This window comes from Emydura macquarii, unplaced genomic scaffold (assembly GCF_026122565.2).
Source record: "Emydura macquarii macquarii isolate MOO-44397 ecotype Brisbane River unplaced genomic scaffold, CSIRO-AGI_Emac_v2 contig_3517, whole genome shotgun sequence".
Taxonomy (NCBI): Eukaryota; Metazoa; Chordata; order Testudines; family Chelidae; genus Emydura; species Emydura macquarii.
Window position 1 is genome coordinate 7,784,931 of NW_027133654.1, and position 16,359 is coordinate 7,801,289.

General features: G+C 42.9%; 1 protein-coding gene across 6 annotated transcripts in view; it reads right to left on the reverse strand.

Annotated features, from left to right (window-relative positions):
* Positions 1-3,036: 3,036 nt before the first annotated feature.
* The window catches only part of PGBD5 (piggyBac transposable element derived 5), an 82,558-nt gene continuing 69,235 nt past the window's right edge, over positions 3,037-16,359 (reverse strand). Inside the window, exons 7-9 of one of the 6 annotated variants that reach the window (XR_010917580.1) lie at positions 12,077-12,196; positions 10,670-10,784; positions 10,244-10,399 (exon numbers count right to left, since the gene is read on the reverse strand). Coding sequence is in view for 5 of the 6 variants with exons in the window: in XM_067535801.1 (XP_067391902.1) it covers positions 10,329-10,399; positions 12,057-12,196 (211 nt within the window). In the remaining variant the exon portion in view is untranslated. Of the gene's footprint in view, positions 9,791-10,243; positions 11,113-12,056; positions 12,197-16,359 lie in introns of those variants that run through there. The other 5 variants (XM_067535804.1, XM_067535802.1, XM_067535805.1 and 2 more) reach the window with 5 other exon arrangements.

Sequence of the window (16,359 nt, forward strand, 5' to 3'; positions counted from 1 at the left end):
ATAGAAGTGGGAGATGGCACTGTTTAAATGACCGTGCTGATATTGTGCATGTGTGTCTGGGTTTCAGTATTAATCAGATTGTGGACTTCATCATTTCCCAAATTAAGTTCCTCACTTTATTCCATTAGCATTTTCAAGATTATTTGCATTGCTTCTTCTGTCTCTGATTATGCAGAATGTTACATGCATCTTTGGCTGATGTCATTGGCAAAAGCTGTGTGGGGAACAGAGGAGAGGAAAGAGTCATGGCTGCTTGGAGAGTTCTCAGTTCATGATGGCAATACGTAAGCAAATGATTCCTGTTCCTAGAGCTGTTCAAGTAAGTGAGATTATACCAACTATGATTGCCTGGTCCAGATGACTATGCTACCACTGCAGTTAATCGAAATTCCCCTCTGGCACATTAAATGGCCCTACGGTTTTCTGCTCCAAAACTGTGAGTTCTATCCCAGTCATTCATGGTGAATCATTCATGGTGAATGCAGTTCTGCAGAAAAGGACCTGGGGGTTACAGTGGATAAAAAGCTGGATATGAGTCAGCAGTGTGTCCTGGTTGTCAAGAAGGCTAATAGCATATTGGGCTGCATTAGGAGGAGCATTGCCAGCAGGTCCCGGGAAGTGATTATTCTCCTTTATTCGGCATTGGTGAGGCCGCATTTAGAGTATTGTGTCCAGTTTTGGGCCCCCCACTACAAAAAGGATGTAGACAAGTTGGAAAGAGTCCAGCGGAGGGCAACAAAAATGATTAGGGGGCTGGAGCACAGGACTTATGAGGAGAGGCTAAGGAAACTGGGCTTGTTTAGTCTGCAAAAGAGAAGAATGAGGGGGGATTTGATAGCAACCTTTAGCTACCTGAAAGGGGGGTCCAGGGGGGATGGGGCTAGGCTGTTCTTGGTGGTGGCAGATGACAGAACAAGAAGCAATAGTCTCAAGTTGCAGTTGGGGAGGTCTAGGTTGGACATTAGGAAAAAGTTTTTCACTAGGAGGGTGGTGAAGCACTGGAATGGGTTACCTAGGGAGGTGGTGGAATCTCCATCTTTAGAGGTTTTTTTAAGCTGAGGCTTGACAAAGCCCTGGCTGGGATGATATAGCTGAGGTTAGTCCTGCTTTGAGCAGGGGGTTGGACTAGATGACCTCCTGAGGTCCCTTCCAACTCTAAGATTCTATGATTCTATGAAAATCAGTTATTCATGAGTTTTGTCTCAGTCATTCACTGTGTGCAGTGCAGACAGAAGACACTAGGTGTTAAAGGAGAAACAAGGACCCATTTCTGGTGGTTGGTTGAATGACTAGACCCACACTTTCTCTTTTGGACCTCAAAAACTTGTCCCTTGCCATCATAACAGCAAGTTAGAAGTGTTAATCTAGTGACCCGTACGTTGACATGAATCCTGTGACCAGGCAGTGTTGAGCTGGGGAGGTGTCAGAGGTCTATGCTTTGATATCAGCCAAACAATTCAGGGCTGCTGAGCTGAAGTCTGTGACTTTGGTTTTACCTCAGCATGTAAAGGTGGTGTGTAGGGCTGGTAGAAAATTTTCTGAAAAGCTCGTTTTTTGATAGAAAAAGAGCTTCTGATTAAACACGCATTTTCATGAAAAATGTCTACTTTCTGTAGAAAACTTGGGCTGTTTTCTCTGTTGAAACACCTAAAATCCAAACATTTTTTATTCAGAATTGCTGCCCTGATGCCTCATGGGAGCTGTAGTTTAGATGACTCGTGCCATCATTGTCCTCTATGGGTCATGTTCCCCTGCTGGACTATATCCCCCCTGAAGTGTCTTTGCCAGGAACTCTCATAATTCACCGTGATGGCTCAGCAAGAAGAGAAAATATCCTGCATTGTGGGAAAAATAGTCTAGACAGAGAGCCTCTCCTGTAGAGAAGAACGGAGGCATGAGGCACCATGATGCCATTTCCTAATTTAAATGTTCAGTTTTCAGTTTTGTCAGCCTCCCCTTCCGCCCCCGAAAAGTCAAATTGCTGTAGAACTTTGATGAAAACTAAAATTTTTGTTGAATTTTCCCACAGGGGAAGTGCAGGATTCTGACCAGCTTGACTGCTAAACTAATGACATCACAGAGAGACCTGAACCTTCACAGCAGCCCATCAAGGGTGTTGCGGTAGTGACATTACATAAGCTTTGAGGGATGAATCCTAACCTGTTACTGTACATTGTATGGGACAAGCCTTCAGTACATTACTGAAGTGATCAGGAGTATGGGGACCAAAAAAAATCTTCCTTCCTGGATTAGAATTCCATATAGACATAGGAGATTATAATTTGACCCTTGTCCACAGCCTAATCACCTCCTCCATGGATTTTTATTCTTGAGTTTTCTCCTGCAGTGGGAGAGAAGCAAGTTTTCCACTCTCTTTGTGGGACAGTGTGTGGAGTTGGCCCATGCGTCCTGTGGCTCCCAGGCTGTGGGATAGTGGGGCCATCTGCATGGAAGCTCTGTGCCCCTGGTGCTTCCTTACTCCCAGCTTCCTACTACCTTGAAGCCATGCTGACACAGGGCTCATGCGGTCAGTGGTTGCCCTTGGTGCTCCTCTTAAAAGCAAGTTGACGTAACAGTGTGAGGAAGGTTCAAAGGTAATACGGATGAACTGGCACCTTCCAGTGAAAATATTTGTGGGGCTAGTGAGGAGACAATGTGATTCCTCTGTTCAACCATTTCTTTCTCAGGTACTAGGATGTCAGGGAAAGTCCCTGAGACAGCTGGAAAATGATGCCATGGGGGACAGGCAAGTCCCCTTCCCAAAGAGGATAAGTGTGATGTGTGTGCAGCCTCACTAGGTAGACCCACAGTTTGTTACTCAGCTATTTCTCAGGTAAAGATCCCACTGAGTTCAGTGAGATTTGCCTGAGCAAAGACTGAGTAAAGAGTCAGGCTTTGGCTCATATTCATTTTAAAGTGAGAGCACGGAGTACGGTTGGATTCTGTTGATCTCCTTTCAAACAGAAGACAGCAAATGCTACCAACTGTTCCCACCCCCCAACCCCAATAAAGAATGAGGCACAAAGAAGCAGCCAGTAATATTTTGACTGTATTTCAAAGTTATTGATTGTAAAGAAACTGTTGAAGAAATAAAATCACATGACAAGATTTCAGAGTGATACTATAAATCCATTTTGTTGTTGTTGTTGTTGCCACACTGCACATTTGAAACTGAGAATTTAGCTCATGGTGTACAAAATTCATAAAAATTTATTGCAAGCGTGCCTTTGTGTAAAACAAAAACCATTGTCACAAAAATAGTTTCTCACCGCACTGAGAAATGCAGCTGTGGACCTCACCATGCATAAGGGCCACGCACATGGATTTTCTGAAAGATGTGTCTATTATAAATTTGCTCTGAGAAGTTTAAAACCAAAGAGAACAAACCACGCTGGACATTTAGCCAACGGTCTCTACAGTTTCAACAGAACTCTAGTTTTGGGAAGAAAATGGAAGTTTGCAACTAAACTGCAACCATTTGTGTGTTGTGAGCACAGCCTGACAACAGTGGTGTATCAGTTGCACTTACTATCCTTGTGTTTTGTACAGTCACTTCATCTGATGGAATGTAAGTTGCACAGGATAAAAATAAAACATACCAATAAAGAATTACAGCTGGTGGGACTCCCTTGAAGAATCTCTGTTGTTTCCATTAATACAATGTTGTTATTCTTATCTGTCATCTTCAAACTATCCTGAGACTCTGTGTTGTAGGTCTGAGATCTATAAGGACTGTGGCTTTATAGTCCAAGCAGAGGCATGGAGTGACACCACTGATTGCTTCTCTGTAGCTAGAGCAGCTGAATGCCAGGCTGCATCAAAGATATGAAACCTTGGCTTTTTTATTTAAATATGCGAGTGATAATGAGTGGGATGGGGGGGAAGGGAAAGGCCACAGCACAAAACAGAAGGGCAGGTATTCGAGTTGAACAGCTGGGATCTCTCTGCCTCCCAGCCTCTAATCCTTTCATCTGATCTCTTCCAAATGCAGAAATGTGCTGTTTGTATTACTTTCCTGATCATTATTTCTGGATTCTATTGATACACGTCATACACGGCGCCAGATTCATCCCAGGTGTAACGCCATCATTGACATCAGTAGCCCTACACCAGGAGGTGAGTTAGATCTAACATGTTTAGGATGCCTTTTTTTCTTTAATAGCCAACATTTCTTCCCACTTGACTAATGTATTTTTACTGTGTATTCCCCTAGCTGGTAAATTGGAGAATATGACCCCAGAATAAATAAACCTAGTTGTAAAATTAATTCCAACTGAATAATCAATCACCTGCAACTTGTTTACCATCAAATAAGCAACTTCCCTCAGTGTTGTGGTGAAGTCTGAGCTCTTCATTAGTCACTTTTTGCACATACTTTGACAGAGATTAATTGGAGGACAATACCACAAAGTTACTTGGATAGCAAATGGGTTGGGATTTGGGATAGATGAACCTAGTGTGACTGGGCTCTAACTTTACTGTCTCTAGGCTTTTTGCTCTTTGCCCTTTGGGATCAGTGAAAATGGGACAGAATGCTCTGTTTAAAACTGATAGTTTGTCCAGGAAGGGTCTGTGAACACTCTCACATCTGGATAGATGCAGCAGAAATGTTGAATCTCCTCTCTCCGAGCCCCCTTTCCTCAATCAAGAGTTAGATAGTTATGGGGTCTTGGAATACTTTCCATTCTTAATCTGCCCATAGCCTCACAGTGGGCTAGCCTGTCCCTCTGTCCTTATAGAGCTCAGTGTGACTCCTCCTAGAGTCCCTGGCGTGGCCAGGACATGACATGGTTTGAGTGCCACAAGGCATCCTTCCACCAAGCCCTTGGTAATCCAGGGAGACTGGAATTCCAACACTGATCTCTCCATTCCTTGTTTACTCCACCAGTTACCATGTGCCCATCTAGACCACCAAGGTCCAGGGCTTAGATTTCTTCTCTCTAGAACTAGGTTGTCCACCCATAATTATTATTAACAAATTAATTATTAACAAAGGGCCATATTCGCAGTAACACTAAATGAGTACTTTTGCAGAGTGGTGTGTTTACATTGTGACATTTTTACACTACACATTGTATGAACCACCTTGGCATCTAATACAAGCAGTTGTTACTCCAGAAGAGTGATATTGATACATTACCGTTCAGATCTTGTTATGATAGTTTCAGTGGAGCTGCTCAGGACAGCATGGGGTGGACAACAAAACATGCCAACATCCTGTCTGGCAGCAATCCATGTGTATGGGAAACATTGCTGCCACAAAAAGTGCATTGGTGGATGTGGTACCTCTGATATCTTGGTCTTGGGCAACACTGCTGGGGCTAGGCCGGCAATACCTTCACAGTGATTGTGTTAAGTACAGCCTTTGTAAATGATATCCTGTTTTACTTTGAGATTTAAAAAAATTTTTTTTGGCAAAGTAATATAATAAAAACATGGACTGGCAACTCTGCCTCTCACCTTCCAGAATGAGCTTCTGCTTAGAAAGGTATATAGCAAGAAGTAGTAGGATGATTTAATGTGACCCAAGGGCATATAACAGCTGAAATTAAGAAAAGGAAAATGAAGATAGACTATCAGGAAAAGTTTCCTAATGGAGCTCTATTAGCATATAGACCATTTTCCCAAGCAAAGTGGAGGAAACCCTACTGAACGGAACATTTAAAATTAGATCAGCTAAAGCCCACCAATTCTGCACCGTTCCCCAAGGACTAGATGATCTAACAGGGCTTTTCCCTCTCTAGTTTAGTTTTTAATGAGCCTGTGAACAAAAAACAGAGGTGGTTGAGTATAGCCTTACATCATAACCTTGACACGGAGAAAGGTAGTAAGAAGGACTGTAAATAGGATTACAATTGAGCAGATGATGGAATGATATTTGCAAAGATCCCTGTTCAAAGGCAGGCCAAATATATACATATCTTAAGCTGCAACAAAGCTGCTTTGCTCTGTAGATGTTGTTGGCTTTCTCTTTGGAGCTCAAACCAGACTTAGATGAGCTTTCGGCTCCATGGAGAATTCCATAGCAGAGATGGATGGAAGTTTTAAGATTTATTTAACCTGAACTTTTTATTTTTCACTAGAGATAATTGTTTGTAAATGTTTCTATGATTGGCTGGATTTCACTACATTTTACATTGTTCACTTGATTACAGCTGTGCCTCAGACCCTTTGTCTCCCTGCTCTGGGCTCCCCCAGTCAAGTCAGTAGGTCTCTTCTAAATCTCACTTAATTCAATGGGACTCTTTCCATTGACTGCAGTGGGTCTTAGGCTCAGGTTCACAATGCATTGTGAGAAATGAAATGAGTAAGGTGACTGAGTCATGTGGTCCCTACTCCGGAGGGGAAGGCCGCTCTTGTTAAGTTTGTCATATGTTTTTCTAGTTTAGAAAAATGCATCTATTTTGACCTCTGGGCCTATGAACAAAAATTATAAAGCCCTAAAAATCACATACAGTCCTAAGGACTGGGAGAATCAAGTCCACTTCCCAGCCCTACCACAGACTTCCTGGGGTGACCTTGGATAAATCACTTACCCTCTCTGTGTCTGTTTCCCCATTTGTAAATGGGGGAAGGAGGAGGTGTTGAAACTTCCTGTCCTCTTCACAGGGGTATAGTGAGGGCCAATTAATTGATGTTCATATTATAAAGCACTTTAAGGTCCTCGAATGGAAGGCAGTGCAAAATGTTATTACAGTGCAGTGTATTCCCCAAACCACCACTAAAATCCACTCCTGAGGTGACCGTATATATCTAAAGGAAGCATAGAATTGAGCTAACAGGCCTCATTACCAGTCAACTCAAGAAAGCAGCCATTAGGTAGCTGTTAGAAGAATAAAAGGAGCAAAGTAAGGGTTGCTAGAGATGAAGATTGAAAATGCTGGTTTTGAGTCAGTGCCCTCTGTGTAACTGAAAACAGAGAGAGATGTCTGTTTTCCTTTGTGACATGTATAAGAAACTAAAATGATATCGCTGAATCAATTATTTAGTGACACTGAGAAATCTGGGTTCTTAAAATATTTGTTAATGAAAGAAAAATTGGAACAGGGATTAGAAGAGATGCTTAGACAGAATGTAGCCAGAACTATTGAGCAAAAAGAGAAACCAGGAGAGATGTCTCTTTAAATCATTCGCTTTCTTTTCAAGTGCACAAATGGGCTGAAATAAAAAGCAACAGGGTCAGAGTTCTAGTGAGCCCTTACAATAGTCTTCCACAATGGAGCAAACACTATTTGACATTGGCTTTTAGTTTCAGTGCATGTTATATAAATGTTGCACACCGTAATGAACCTTTTTCAAATACTTGTCTTGACAGGACATGAAAACGCCTTGAAGAGGTGCTGTGCATAGAATGTGGACTGCATATCACACTGTCTGACATTCTTAGTGCTTTGAAGCAGTTTGCATACTGTGGTGAATAAAGAATTTCCAGTGCTAGGAATTACACGCTGAATGAAAACAAATTCAGCAGAAGAGGGACCACTTTCCCTCCCCTCAGCTGCTCCACTTTCAATGTCCCCTTGCTGAGAGGTAGAGAGAAGCTGATCACAGGTAGTTGGCATTTCCCCCCATTTTTAGTTAATGATGAGCTTCAAGATCTTTACCCAGAATGCCTTGAGGATACTAAATCATACCCAATATCATGGTACAAGCCATCATATGAACTATGTTTACACAATGTCATTGGCATCCCATGCTCATTTAAGGTCCTTTTCAACAGTGTTCTTGCAATACTCTGACACTTAGCCCTTCATTTTTATTGACTTCTGAAACTAGGGAAGACCCATTTATTTTTGTAGTCGGGTGGGGAAAAATCACAAAATCTAATACGCAGCAAGGGAATGTCTAAAGGTGATGAGATCTGAGCTGCTGTCGACACTAAATTGTTTTAACTAAGAAAAGGTTTTTGCATGGTTTGTAATATTTAAAGAGAAAGTGAGATGCTTTTTAACAACAACAAAAGCACTCACTATACCCCACCCTTCCTTCTTCCAGATAAATATAATGGGAAAGAAACAGTGGATCACAGTCATTTTATTGGCATAGGCTAAGTTTTGCTTTGGTGAATTTTGCTTGTAGCCTGTGAAACCCCGAGTTCAGTCATTTTATAAAGGGTGCGGGGTGTGGGGGGGAGAGGAGTTGGCGTATTCATTTATTGACTGTCTAGGCATCTTAAGGAAACCAGTTCACGGTGGTGGGAGAGGGTCTTAAACGAAGTGCAAAGCAATACTTTGTTTCTGTATCAGGTTTTCTCCTTTGCAGAGGAAAAAAAAAACCACCTTCCCTGTAATAGTCAGCCACTGTGTAATCCCCTGTCAACACCAATTTAAGGGAGAACTACTCAGGAGCCAATCCCTAAGGCAAAACGAGGAGCTGGTAACATTTTAGCTCAATCTGTATAGTGCGCAGAACACATCTGTGGGGAACTGTTTTCTAAAGCTTTGGCTCTACTGCACTTTCAAAAAAAAAAAAATCAATTTATGTACTAGATGGGCTTGATCCAAAGCCCACTGAAGTCAATGGAAAGACTCCCACTGACTTCAAAATGGTTTTGGATCAGCCCTATGTTAGGCCCACCTGCCAAAAGAATAGGTGTAACGTACGTAGCTGGTATGGGACTTAGACCTGTAAAGTGCGGAGCACCTCCTGGAACGTGCGGAAAGCCCTTATGATGTCAGTGAGCATTGGGGAGCTCAGCTTTCCTCATGGGAGATACTCAGCTTATTGGAGGATTAGGCCCATCCTTTCTCAGAAACGTTCTTGCACTGCAGCCAAAGGAATGATGGTTGCTGTGCTCAGAACGGCGCCACGGGGAAGCTGCCTGTTTATGAAAGTTCCAATCAGATCTCATCACAATGCTTTTTCCCTGCTCATTCTAGCTACGTAACTAGTACCAACTCTTCAGCATAAATTTTGGCCACGTTTTGAAGTTACAGGGCACAATGAACAGGTCGACTCCTCTTTCCTTGATAATTTAGGCCAGTCTTTTCAAATGTGGGTGGTTAAAGTCAGGCATCACAATAAGTGGCTTGATTTTCAGAGGTTGAGAATGGGGGGTTCTGAGCACCTCTGAAAATGGATTTTAGAGCTGAATTTTAGGCATCCTATTTGAATATTTTGGCCGTAGAGATAGGTGGTGTTTATTAGCAATCTATTTCTGCCACCTGCGGCATAGTATGTGGTAAACAGATTATCTTCTTTTTTATGGGGCTGAGCTGCAAACAAAGCAGGTCTTGAAATCTCTTTGGGGGCCTACATCCCAGGACAACGTGATGGTGCGCTGAAGTGATAACACTTGAAAGCAAAGTCATGCTGTGACACAAGGATGTTCTTGCTGCTATGTGATGAAATGCTGCTAAAACCTCTGCGCTTTGAATGGGCACATGCAAAACCAATATAAATGTAGGTTTGTGCTGACAGACAAGGGGTTGGGAATAAAGTGGCATCCACTTGGCCTGGCCTACCATACCATGTAACTCTTGCCACTGTTAGAAATTTAAAATACTTAGGTAGTTCCAGACTGGATCAGACCCAAGGGTCATCTAGTCCAGTAGCTTGTGTCGGCAGTGGACACGATCAGCTGACTCAAAAGAAGGTGTAAAATCCCCACAGGCAAACATGGGATAATCTAACCTCCATTAAACTCTCCTCCTAATCCTTAATTAGAGATTGGTGTAAAGCCTGAGCATGTGGTTTTATATCCCTTCTTTTTGTTTGTATTAACTTTTCTCTCTCTCTCTCTCTCCTTGTTATCCCTGTGTGTCCAGTTGCTCCTTACTTACTCCATTGTCTGTGTAATAAAATAGAAGGTTTAGGGTGGCTCTAGGCCCAATAATGGAGAGGAATGGTCTGTCAGGAACTTTTGCATGCGGGTGACTTTCCATATGCAGCTTTTTCTCCTACACAGAAGTCTTCTAGAGACTTACTAACCATTTATTGCTTCTTATAACCCTGCTGGCAATTATGGGGCACAAGCAAGATAACTCATATTTTCAAAAGTCCTCTACATCTCTCAGAATGCCAGTGGGTATTGAGTGAGTGTTTTCCAATTACTATTTATCTTTCCCCATTTATGCACCATGGACAGTGAAATTAGACTGCTCAATCCCACCTTCCCTTTATGGCCAGTTTCACTTAAAGCATCTTCTATACTAGGAGAGTTCAGTTATATTCTAGGACACAAACACTGAAAAACATTAAAAACAAATCCTTCTTGATTAATGAAAACCATTCTCTGGTCAAGTAAAATTTGTGTGAAACTTTTTTTTAAACAAAATCCAAAATTTTGGGACTACAACTACATGTGCCCCTTTAAAAATAAGCAGTGACTAACACATAAAACTCCCATCAAAGTCAGAGAGCTTTCCTATTGCTTTCATTCGGAGTTGAGCCAAATCATCTGCAAAGAGAAGTTGCATAATATTTGTGTAAATTAGTGTGTTTCTGTAAGCTCTACCATACTAAAGTTTTAACTGCAGAAAGTCTTCTAGTTCATTGGGTTGTGGGTTAAACAATTAATCAACAATGTGATGGAGGAGCAGTATTTTACTCCAGTGCTGGTTTTTTGCCCCCTGCTTTCTCCTTTGCTTTCCCCATTGATGTATCCGGGTGGTGGTGAACCCTCCATTGTGCTGAAAACATTCAGCCAAGGAGTCTCATCAATACTTACCACTGGCTGAAGGCTGCACTAACTCTTAATGGTTCTAGCCCTCCAGTGAGCTACTCAGAACAAGGAAAGCATTTGGGTTTTGTTCCTCTTCAGTGATGTCAATGTCTGGTTGCACCTGTGGGGTTTTTGGGGTTTTTCACAATGACACACTATTTGTCTAAATATACAATTTGCAAAAGTACAGCTACTGTGACTAATCTCAAATTCTAAGCAGGAGTCCTACAGAACACCCAACAGTGAAAACGCAAAACACGCTGCTATCCGTGAACTATTTTTTCTTGTCAAATGTGTGTCAATAGGAAATGAAGATCTAAGGTGAAAAATATCAGCCTTGAAATTTTTTTTAAAAAAGGAAGAAAACTGAAAAACATCCATAGAAATGTAAGTAAAACAGTCCATTAAGGTAGATCTTCGGCAACACTTAGCAGAACCTGAAGCTACAACTGAAATCAAGGAAAATATAGTTGTTTTAGTTGTTATACTCTGAGATTTTCTCACCCTGTACACTAGCAATATGGAAGCTATGGTGGCAGGCATATTATCTCATTGATTTGTTAGACTTTGTCTGAGTGAAGTTTTAAAAATCATGGGGAAAATTGAATTGATGCACAATTTAAAAAAAAAAATTCTCCTGTGTTTAATTTTCCCCTAAACATTTTATTCCTATACTGCACTCTGATTGCCTTACACTTAAAAAGGAAAAAAAAAAAAAAAAAAAGTGTAACCAGTACTCAATGTCTTGGTTGTCTTTACCTGCTACAGTTCAATCTGTCAATATGCTTGCAAAGAATATATAAACCAGAGTTGTTTCTCTTTAACCATGTCATGATGATTGTAATGATTCCTTACAATCATTGGTGCCAGGTGTTGTCTTCCATGGCCCACTGTACAGACCAACATCACTTGCCCCACAGTTAAAGAACTCTAGACAAGGTATAATTTTTGTAATGCCCACGTAGGACCACAGAACTAAATCCCTTTGGGGCAAGTTCTTGGTGAGCCCTACAGGAGGCCTTATGCAATGACCCTGTTCAACAGACATGACAGAGAAATGGCTACTAATGTAAATCTTTTTGGATGGGCAGGTACCCGCAGAGCAATTCTCATATGCAGTGGTGTGTTGACTTTGCCTGTGGCGCTCTCTGTTGGACACTCGACCGCCAGCTGCTACTTTTCACAAAGTCTCCACCCCTCTAATGGCATCACGACATTTTCATATAGAGAGCAGCATTGGTGGTGTCATGAGTTCCCTGCTTTGACAGATCAGAGCTGTGGTCTCCTCTTCTGCTCCCCCTCCACCCCATACCTAAGCCACAAGGGACAATGCATCAATGAGAAGATGGGGAGGTGTCCTCCAAGCCCAGCAGCTCCTTTATAAGTCTCTCACCGAACTGTGCCCGGCTGTACCTTTTCACGTGATAGGCATCTGACATTTTGTAGAGGATGTAGGCATTATTTATGGCAATGCTGATGGTAAACCAAAACACTTGTTGCCAGGTTTTGTTCGGTTTATGAGAAATGAAATACCTATGGAATGGGGAGAAAGGGAAAAGATAATCAACATTCAAATATTTGTGTCTGCAAGAAAAGTGGGACGCAAGAAAAGTGACCCCAGACCTTCTGCAATCCTGAACAGGAACCAGGCCTAGGACTCTCACCGGGATGATACGCCAGCTGTTCATTGTTATTGTCTTAAGGCACACGTGCAATATGTTTGCTAACTATTTGTTGTAGTTAATTTATAAGTTGGTCTCTACTTCTCTTTGTTGCAATGTCCAGTTGTGTGTGTCTTGCATTTTACTGCCCTCAGACAGAAAATCTAGCCAGTGTTGCCAATAGACCACATCATCTGGGCAAAAATGCACATTCACAGACTCATAGAAATGGAAGATGGAAAAGCCTTGTTTGGTCACCTAGTCCAGCTCCCTGCCAGTGCAGAATTGGTCACTTCAGTACCTTCTTTCTGCATCTGTTTTTTTCAGTATGCTGGGTGATGGAGCGTTCAACACTTCCCTTGTCAACTTATGCTACAGCCAACTATATCTCACTGTCAGGAAGTTTTTCCTGAGATTTAGCCTAAAATTTTCCCTCTGTTAATTTCATACCATCAATCCTAGTTCATCCCTTTGTACCACCCCAAATAATTATACTCTGTGATGTTCACATTCTTCAGATACTTGTAGACCTATGACCCCTACCGCATTATTCATCACCTTGCCAATACATATTAATGACCAGTTCATGCGTCTGGCCCAACGATAATTTGTCTTTCTCTTCTCTAAACTTCCTCCAGTTGCTCAATGCCTGTCTGGCAAGGAGATGCCCCAAACTGCTCCCACTATTGCACGAGTACCCAATCTGGCAGTGTATTATATTTGCCTCTCACTCCCACGCAAGTTCCCCAAATCCTGCTCAGCAGGGAGCTCTTACTCTTACAGTCCTCTATCCATGAGGAGGGTGGGTCTGGATCCTCAAATGCAATTAGGTGCCAAACTCCTACTGAAATGAATGGGAGTTGAGCACCTCAAAACCTGTGAGCAGTGGGGTGAATAGCACTCACAAAATTCACCTGCTGCACTAACTCCCAGAAAAAGTGGGTAATGCTCTAAGAGAAGCGTTCTGGTGACAGTTTCCAAAACAGCTTCAAAATTCAAAGTTTCAAAATTCAGATTTTTTTAATCCCTAGCTCAGGGGATATTCTGCTCTGGGGGTTTTGGTTTGGCTCATTATAATGGCAGGATGTAAAGATGTGAAATTTGGGTCCGACTTTTTTTTTTTTTAAAAAAAAAAAAAGCACAAATCAGCAACTCCATGCCACTGCTGATTCTCTGATCCCTAAGACTATTATCAAGAACCTGACTATTTAACTTCTCTCAATCTCTCTCTGGGAGAGGACTCATTGAGCAGTGAATCTGGCTTTCATAAGAATCACAGGAGCTTCTCTCTCTAGGGTTCAACTAAAGTTTGTTCCTCCTTCCCCAAGCTGGGAAATGATGTGCATAAAACCCCAAAGTCACAATTCAGGTTTGCCTAGCCAGGGTTTTTGGCCTGCAGACCCCCAGGTCTAGCCCCAGCACATAAAGCTTAGCTGCCCAGCATTTGAGTCCAGGCTGCTCGGCACTTCCAGTGCTTAAATTGCCCATTCTCAAACAGGAGTTGGGTTTTGGTTTTTTTTCCCCTGACTCTTTCTTTAACAAATCTCACCTGGCCTCAAGGACTAAATCAGGGTAATTATCCCATCCCTTCTGCCTAATTATTATTAAGGCAAGTTGCAACCCACCTGACTCCTAGGTGTCTGTCAGCATTCTCTGGTGCTCATTTGAAAGGAAAGAAAGGGGAAAAGGTGCTAGAACTGAAAAATGCTGCATCATAAATAAATATCGGGGGGGACGGACAGGAAAGGCTAGACTATCTTTCATACTCCATTTGTATTGTGTTTACTCAATTATACCACACAGTAACATGAGCCTTGTAAACTACAGAAACCTATCCTAGTGGATCCCACCCTCAAAGCACAAGTCTTCTCTGTCACAGGCTTATTCCAAACTGATGCTGGTGGAGTGCACTTGCTTTGTGAACCGAACGTACGAGGTACACTGCAACAGGTCTTTGATTTTTGGTTTTTAGGTGGCATGGAAAACTCTGAATCAGACTTGATTTGAACGTTCTAGTTGTGGATTGGTTGCTATGAAGAATCAGTAGCATAAGGGCTAAATTATAGGCATTTTAATTAGCTTGGGGATGTAAGACACACTGTTAATCACTACAGTTCTGCCTTCGTTTCAGGCAGAGAGCTGCCTGATGCCACTGTCAACAGTAGGTCAGAATCTGGGAGGTGGTGCATCAGGGTCCTTAGGTCTAAGTCCTGTTTTTAGACAGCACTGTAATCCACAAGCCTCCTGCCTGGCTATCACCTAACCCTGCAAGTGCCTAAACTCACTTGGTGTCTAAAGCTCTCCCCCCTTTCCAGGCATGTGCATTCCAGCCTCACTCGAGGCACCTATCTCCTGCCTGAGCATATGCACTAGTGCCTCATGATAGGCACCCGGATGCCCTATTGCCCACATAAACCCCACAGCGATCCACAAGCTGGAAAAGACAGGCGCTTGGCTGCCTGGGGGGGGGGAGAGGGGGGCAATCCAGTAGGTAGCCTGTGAGCTTGCCTACTGGATCTGGTCCTCCAGGTAAGTTCATACAAAACACATGGGGGAGAGAAGGAGAACCTCCCTTATCCACTTTAGCCTAGTGGATAGGATACTCACCCAGGATGTGGGAGACCCGCTAGTTCAGGCCACCCTCCCCCCTCCTAAGGGGAAGAAGGGATTTGAACAGGGATCAGATGAGTGCCTTCTCTACTAGGTGCTGGCATATCCTGCTGTGGGGCTTCCTCCCTCTCTTCTATTGAAACGGTCGCACTTTAATTAAAGAATTGTGTAGTTAAATATTAATCTAGAGTTAGACTGATTCTCTAGCCTAATGGCTAGGGCACTCACCTGAGAGAGGGCCGATCCCCATTCAGATCCCTGCTGCCCCTCAGGAGAAGGGGGGACTTGAATTGGGGGGGGGAGGAAGGGGTGTGTCACATCCTGAATGAGTATCCCAGCCCCTAGGCTAAAGATTACAGGGGAGTTTCCTCCCCCAGACTCTTTTGTTGTGGGCCCTACACACCACTTAGGTGGTCAAATGCCTATCTTCCCCCAGGTTCCTAGATTGCTAGCAGAGCTAGTCATGTCCCTGCAGCCCAAATTTAAGTACCTAAGAGGGGTGGGGTCTTAGCACAGCCCCTCTTGTCTGCATCTCCCACTGGCTCCCCGCCAACTGTGCTGGCTTTGTATTCTGCCATTTAAAGATCTATCCCTTCCCAGTCATGGTATAGGGAGCCTAGGCATCTAACTCAGTCTTGTGGATTGCAGTGTTGTTCCTGTGTGGGTTGTTTTTCCCCCCCAGGCACCTAGAGGTTAGGCACCCTGCCACTCGGCACAGCAATACCTAAATCCCTTTGGATCTGTGCCTTTATGTCCAGGAGCTCTCAGTAAGGATGGAGAACTTGAAAAAGATTGACCTTCTCATTTCTTGTTCAGATCACAATTTAAAAATTTTTTTAATCCTTTCCTTGATTTTTATCCTTTTAAAAAAAGAAATCTTCATCTGTATCTCCTCGCTGTTTTGTTTCTCTCAATTGCCATAATTGTCCCCATCCCCCTTTACACTTTGAGAGGGGCCCCACACTGGTGCCTCAGATCCAAACCACATCTGAATTTCAAGCGGTTTAGATTCAAATCTCTGTAGCTCACCCCAAAGATATGGTTTTGGATCAAAATGGGAAGGGGCTTATTTTCTGGACACGGCTCCAAGATAAAAGGATTCTCACAAGGACAGTGGATCACATGAGATGTCTGCCATTTGAGATTGAGGGAACATGTTAGAAGGTCAGCCTGAGAGACTTTTAATCCCACTGGACCTCCAGCTAGCCCATTAGTCTGGCCCTGAACTGAAACTTCAGCCTAAACCTAATCTGGATCCAAACACCACCATCAGCTTGGCTTTTCTCTCTCAAACTGCTCTTTAGATATGCCATTTAAATACCCCAAGAATGCAATTCTCATGGTGTTTTGGCTGACGTATGGACAGACAGGAGTATCACAGTGTTGTGCTGGATCTGGTCCATCTCTGCTGAATTATGCAAGATA